General features: G+C 36.9%; 1 protein-coding gene across 1 annotated transcript in view; it reads left to right on the top strand.

The window, feature by feature from the left end:
• The first annotated feature begins 386 nt into the window (after window positions 1–386).
• RC3H1 (ring finger and CCCH-type domains 1) overlaps window positions 387–7,084 on the top strand; it is a 53,201-nt gene continuing 46,503 nt past the window's right edge. Inside the window, exon 1 of the mRNA XM_008578276.1 lies at window positions 387–730. Within this exon, the coding sequence (XP_008576498.1) occupies window positions 500–730 (231 nt within the window). The 5' untranslated portion in view covers window positions 387–499. The remainder of the gene's footprint in view (window positions 731–7,084) is intronic.

Raw genomic sequence — 7,084 nt, 5'->3', positions numbered from 1 at the left:
GGGAAAAATAAAGGTTAATTTTAAAATATATACACATATATACATATAAATATCAGAGACTTTGGTATACTTGAGAGACCTAGATCCTTGATCTAACTTTATTACTAGCTTCAAGTGTTACCTGAGACAACTTATTTCATTTTTCTGCAGACTACTCCCCATCTCTAAAGTGAGTGAATGAGACTAGATGTTTTATTATGGCTCTAATTCTGCAAAAGTGTGAAAAGATGGATTACTGTGATATAAATGTGATATAAAAAATTGCAGGATGAACTGGACTTGTGGTTCCTTTATAGTAGTTTAATTGAAAAGGAATACACTCTCAATTTTTTCCTTTTTCTTTGTTTTCCAGGTTATATTTCACACTATGTGCTGACTGTATCTACAGAAGATATTTAAAAAAAAAAAAGATAAACTTTTTTCAAAGATTTTGATTCCAGTGGAATCTTTGCTTTAGATTTTTGCGTGTGTGTGTTAGTGAATTGTAACTCCAGAAGCGATGCCTGTACAAGCTCCACAATGGACGGATTTCCTCTCCTGCCCAATTTGCACTCAGACTTTTGATGAAACGATTCGAAAGCCCATCAGTTTGGGCTGTGGCCATACTGTCTGCAAGATGTGCCTGAATAAACTCCACCGCAAGGCTTGCCCATTTGACCAGACCACTATCAATACCGACATTGAGCTTCTCCCTGTGAACTCAGCATTGCTGCAGCTAGTGGGTGCTCAGGTAAGATGGGTGACTTAATACTTTTGTGTGTGTGTGTGTGTGTGTGTGTGTGTGCGCGCGCATATTTCTCCTGAGAAACCTGTTGAATTAAAATTGGGTAACATTGTCTTCTATTTAAATAGGTATAATTCTGTTTGGTACTGTGGAAGTCCTTTATTTCAGAACGTTAAATTTATTATGGTAGTCCAGTGTTTCTCAGTTATGGTACAGTAACATCCATTTAATCTTGTGGTCAGATTTTCAACAATCCTAACTATTCAGATCACTAGAGAAACCTAAGAGGTAAATTATAAGGACCTCTTAACACTGAGGAAAATATTATTCATAAAACCATTACACTTTAATAAATAGCAAAGTCAGAGCTGCTTCAGGCAACTTTACCTAGTAGACAATAACTGAAATGAAAGATGAGAATGGTGACAAAAACTATACGGAGTATAATTTTTGGGATCCATTATTTAGAGTAGGAGCAGATATCCTTAGGTACCTAAATATGAAAGTTAGTCTGGTAATTCTGAAGGTAATGCTTTGAAAGTTTTATGTCAGTATTCTCAAATTAGAGATCAGTGTCCTCAGATTTTATAAAGCCAAGGGAAGCAGGTTTTTGAGCACTAGATATAATTCATTTACATAATCACCATCAATATGCATAACATGAGTCTGAAGTCCCATATATGTACCATAAATCATTTTCTTTCTTTTTTTTATTGGTGGCTGGCCAGTGTAGGAATCTGAACCTGTGACCTTGGTGTTATAAGGCTACGCTCTAACCAACTGAGCTATCTGGCCAGCCCTAGAAATCATTTTCTGAATACATACATTGGAATGTTGGGTGTGGCCTCACTAATATTTTCAAAATTAATCTTCCTGTAAATTGCTAAAATATAAGGAAGGTGAATATTACATATGTTGGAGATAAAGAGAACTGTTCTAGAATAGCTTATTCAAAAGAAAAATTTAATTTTCAGCTTTTTTTAAAAAAAAGAAAATGTAATTTTATTAATATTATTTTTTTACATTTTAGGATGTTGCAGAGCAGTTGGGAGAGGGGGAAAGGGGAAGGAAATGTGATGGAAGGAGGAGGAAGTAGGAGGTACAGGATTGAGGCTCATGGCACCCCCGTCATTCCCACAGGGGAGACCTGGGAGATACCATTGGTGGCTTGGTCATTGCTGGGCTGGGTGCAGATGTCAGGGGTGTGTGGCAAAAGCCCTCGCCCCCTACCACCCCAGCTTGGGAATCCGGGGCCCTTCTTGCTGCGGCTTGGTGGTCGTCGCTGGGCTTTGCACATATTGGGAGAGCATAGCTGAGGCCTGAGGCCCTCCACCAACCCAGCCTGGGTGAGCCTGGGGCACTTCCTGCGGCAGCTCAGTGGTCTTCACGAGGCTGGCTGCATGTGTTGAGGGTGTGTGGCTGAGGCCCTCGTCTCCCATCCTCAGGACTGGTTACAGGTGTTGGGGGGCATTGCTGAGGACCCTGGCCCTCCCCACTTTCTGGCTTGGTAGCCCAGGGGATTTCCAGTCCTTCTAGGTATTATAGGTGTTCTTTGGTGAAATGAGACATTTACTAGTTAATATCAAACTTTGTCCCTGGTTACAGGTACTTTGTTTTTTCTTTCAGTTCTGTATTGGATTATTTGGTGTTCCCACCAATTAAACACTGTGCTGGAACTAATTTGTCCTTTGCTTACTTCTAAAATTGGGGAACTTCCTGTGGGGATCAGTACTTGAGCTGTGTGGTTTAGCTAAATTGCTGCTTTGCTGATGATTCCCTAGGGAAGGCTTTTTGTACAGCTCAGGTTTTAATGGTTGACTTTATAGGTACTTCTGCATCTAGTGAAATCTGGTGCACCTGGGTTGTACAGAAACTCCGGTCTGGGCCTGAGTCTTTTCACCAAACTGCACCCCATGCAGTTCTGTGTTCCTTACCAGTCTCCTCTGAGTGGTCCTATGCTGACTGGGGTGCAGATCAGCTGTCCTTTCTATGCCGCAGTGTTCTCCTGGTGGGCCCATCTCCCCCACCACCTGTGCTCCAAACACTTCACATGGGACAGGCCATGCGCCAGTCCCTTGCAATGACTCACTGGCCTCTGAGTGGCTCCTCGCTCCTATGTGGGTCCACAGGAACCCTATTAGCGGTCTTGCTAGCCTGGGGGCCACGAAGGCCCTCGTCTCCCCTGCTGCCTCTAAGTAACTTCATTCCAAGGGCACAGCTGTGGCTTCTGCCAGCTCCTGCTCTGTGCGCTCAGCAGCTGCAGCCTGGAAGCAGCCAGGGTTTGAAACAAAGTGGTTTTTTCTTTCTCTCATTGTGGCTTTTTCCACCTTCAAACATTCCGTAGGTCACTCCTCCTCTTCCTCCAAGCTCTAGTAGCCCCAACTTGGCTGTTGTTGCTTTTTTATAGTTGTAAATTGGTTGATTTGTGGGAGAGAGTGACACTGGGGACTGTTTATTCTGCCATCTTGACCAGAAGACAAGCCTGTCTTGATGTCACCAACAACACTATAAAATATTTGTCAAAAAGGAGAGTACAATTGATTATTTTTATTTTCTTCCCAAACTTAATTTTTCATTTCATAATTATTTTCTCTTTATTTTGAAAATTCCAATATGACAGTTTGGAAATATTTTAAAAATAGACTCCTTGGGGATAAGAATTTTAGAAATATAATTATTTTGATAACAAGTAATGAAGGCTTACTTTTTTTGTAAAGTTGCCTGAGGATGAACTAAATCTTTTTCTATAGCTTGACTAAGACCTTGCATTATCTTAACTGAAACAAATTTCAAAATACGAAATTTGAGGATAGGGCATTTTGATATTTAATAGCCACTATTTTAACCCTAAAGATTCCATTAAAAAACTATTAGAGCTAGCAAATAAATTCAGCAAATTTGCAGGATACAAAATTATCATGTAAAAATCAGTCACATATCTATACATTGACAATGAACAATCTGAAAAGAAAATTAAGAAAACATTTTCACTTACATAGCATCAAAAAGAACAAAATATTTAGGAATAAATTTAATTAAGGTGGTGAAAGATGTCTGCATTGAAAACTACAAAACATTGCTAGAATGAATTAAAGCAGACATAAATAAATGGAAAGACATCATGTACTCATGAATTGGCAGACTTAATATTATTAAGATGGCAGTATTATCCAAAACAACGCACAGATTCAGTGTAAGCCCTGTCAAAACCCCAATGCTATTTCTTGAAGGAATAGAAAAACCCATCTTAAAATTCATATAGAATCACAAAGGACCCCAAATAGCCAAAATAATCTTGAAAAAAAATAAAACAACATAGTCGGAGCACTCACACTTTGTGATTTTAAAACTGCAAAGCTATAGTAATCAAGACATTGTGGTACTGGCATAAAGACAGACATATAGATCAGTGGAATAGGATACAGAGCCCAGAAGTAAACCTGCACATAAGTAAAATGATTTTTGACAAGGTTGTCAAGGCCATTCAATGTGGAAAGGTCAGTCTTTTCAATAAATGGTGCTAGTAAAACTGGATATACACATGCAAAAGAATGAAATTGGAACCTTATCTTGTACCATATGTAAAAATGAACTCAAAGCGGATAAAGGACCTAAATTTGGTAGTTAAAACTATTAAACTTTTAGAAGAAAATATGGGGGGAAATGTTCATGACTTTGGATTAGGCAATGATTTCTTAAGTGTGATGTAAAAAGCACAGGCAATAAAAGAAAAACATAGACAAATTGGAATTCATCAAAAATAAAAACTTTTTTTGCATCAAAAAATACTATCAAGATACTGGAAAAATAACCCACAGAATGAGAGAATATAATTGTAAATCATATAACAAGCAACCCATTAAAAAATGGGCGAAGGACTTGAATAGACATTTTTCCAAAGAAGATATGAGGGGTCTTCAAAAAGTTCACAATATGATTCATATTATCTTTTAATTCTGTTTTTCTACAAACTTTTTGAAATACCCTTGTACAAATAGCCAACAAGCACATGAAAAGGTGCTTATATCATTAATCATTAGGGAAATGCAAATCAAAACCATAGTGAAAAACTACCTCACCCCCTCTAGGATGGCTGCTATCAAAAATAGAAAAATAACAAGTGCTGGTGATGATATGAAGAAATTGGAACTGTTGTGCACAGTTGGTGGGAATGTAAAATGGTATATCCACTATGGAAAGTGGTATGGCAGTTCCTTAAAAAACTGAAAATAGGATTGCCATATGTCCAGCAGTTCCACTTTTGAGTATGTACTGAAAACTGAAAGCAGGGTCTTGAAGTGATATTTGTACACCCATACTTATAACACCATTTTACAATGGCCAAAAGTGGGAGTAACCCAAGTCAGTGTCTACCAACTGATGAATAGATAAAGAAAATGTGGTATAACATATAATGAAATATTATTCAGCCATAAAAGAGAATAGAATTTTCATACATGTTACAACATGGATGAATGTTGAAAACACTATGTTAAGTGATATAATCCAGACAAGTATTGTATATTTCCGCTTGTATGAGGTATCTAGAATAGGCAAATTCATACAAAAAGTAGAATAGAGGTTACCAGAGGCTGAGGAGAGAGGGGTATGAGGAGTTACTGCTTAATTGTTGTTTGGGATGAGAAAAAGTACTGGAAATAGTGGTGATGGTTACACAACATTGTGATGTATTGTACACCTAAAAAAGGTTAAAATGATAAATTTTGTGTTATATATATTTATTACAATAAAAAATTAAAAAATTAAAAAAAATATATACTATCACCCACCAAGTGAGATTTTCCCAGGAATGCAATGTTGAAAATGATAAATTTTGTGTTATATATATTTATTACAATAAAAAATTAAAAAATTAAAAAAAAAATATACTATCACCCACCAAGTGAGATTTTCCCAGGAATGCAATGTTGCTTTAACACCTAAAAATCAATTAGTGTAATACACTGTATCAATAGAATTTTTAAAAGTGCATGTGCACGATCATCTCAATAGACATAAAAAAGGCATTTAGCAAAGTCCAACAGCCTTTCATGATAAAAATACTTAAGAAACTAGAAGGAATAGAAGGAAAGTTCTTCAACTGATAAAGGACATGTATGAAAAACCACAGTTAACATCATACTTAATGGCGAAAGGCCAGATGCTTTTCCTCCCTCAAAGATCAGGAACAAGACAAGGATCTCTGCTCTCACCATTTCTATTCAACATTGTGTAGGAGGTTCTAGCCAGAGAAGTTAAGCAAGAAAATTAAATCAAAGACATCCAGATAAGATGGGAAGAAGTAAAACCATCTCTATTATGAGATTACATGATCTTGTATATAGAAAATCTTAAGGAATCTACAAAGGAAAGCAATTAGAAGCAGTAAACAAGTTAGGCAAGGTTGCAGCATATAAAATCAATATGTAAATTATAAGTTGTATTTCTATACACTGTCAACAAACTATCTGAAAACAGGAATTAAGTCTAGCTACAAGAACATCAAAAAGAATATCAGGAATATATTTAACAAAAGAAGTGTAAAACTATACTTTGAAGGCGGCACGTCATTGTTGAAAGAGATTTAAGAGGACCTAAATAAAAATTTACTCAGATTAACTTAAAGTGGATCAGAGGGTAAATGTAAGAGCTAAAACTACAAATCTCTTAGAAGAAAATATAGACATAAGCCTTCATGACCTTCGAGTAGGCGGTGGTTTTTTAGACGAGACCAAAAGTACAAGGAACAAAATAAAAAGATATATTGAACTTCATTGAAATTAAAAACTGTTTCAAAAGATACCATCAGGAAAGTGAAAGAACAACCCGCAGATTGGAAGAAAATAATTCTAAAATCTTGTATCTGGAATATATTTTTAAAATCTTACAACTCATAAAGACAAATAACCCAGTTAAAAATCTGGCAAAGATCTGGGCAGACACCCCATCAGTGGAAATGTACAGATGGCAAATGAGCAAATGAAAAGTTGCTCAGCAGTTTGTCATTGAGAAATTACAAGTTAAAGGAGCAGTGAGATACCACTATGCAACAATTAGAATGGCTAAAATCTAAAGTATTGACAGCACCAAATCCTGGTGAGGATGTGGAGCCACAAAAATTCTCATTCTTCACTGTTGGGAATAAAATATGGTATAGCCACTTTGAAAACAATTTGGCAGTTTCTTACTAAGCTTAATGTAGGTGTTTACCCAACTGTTTTGAAAATGTGTGTCTACACAAAAACCCTCACACAACTTTTTTTTTTTGTCTTTTTGTCTTTTTTCGTGTCCGGCAATGGATCGCAACCCTCAGTGTCGCGCCCGCACCGGACCGGGACCGGCAACGGGATCGCAACCCTC

The sequence above is a fragment of the Galeopterus variegatus genome, unplaced genomic scaffold (genome assembly GCF_000696425.1).
Source record: "Galeopterus variegatus unplaced genomic scaffold, G_variegatus-3.0.2 Scaffold1655, whole genome shotgun sequence".
NCBI lineage: Eukaryota > Metazoa > Chordata > Mammalia > Dermoptera > Cynocephalidae > Galeopterus > Galeopterus variegatus.
This window is presented reverse-complemented; position numbering and strand designations above follow the sequence as displayed.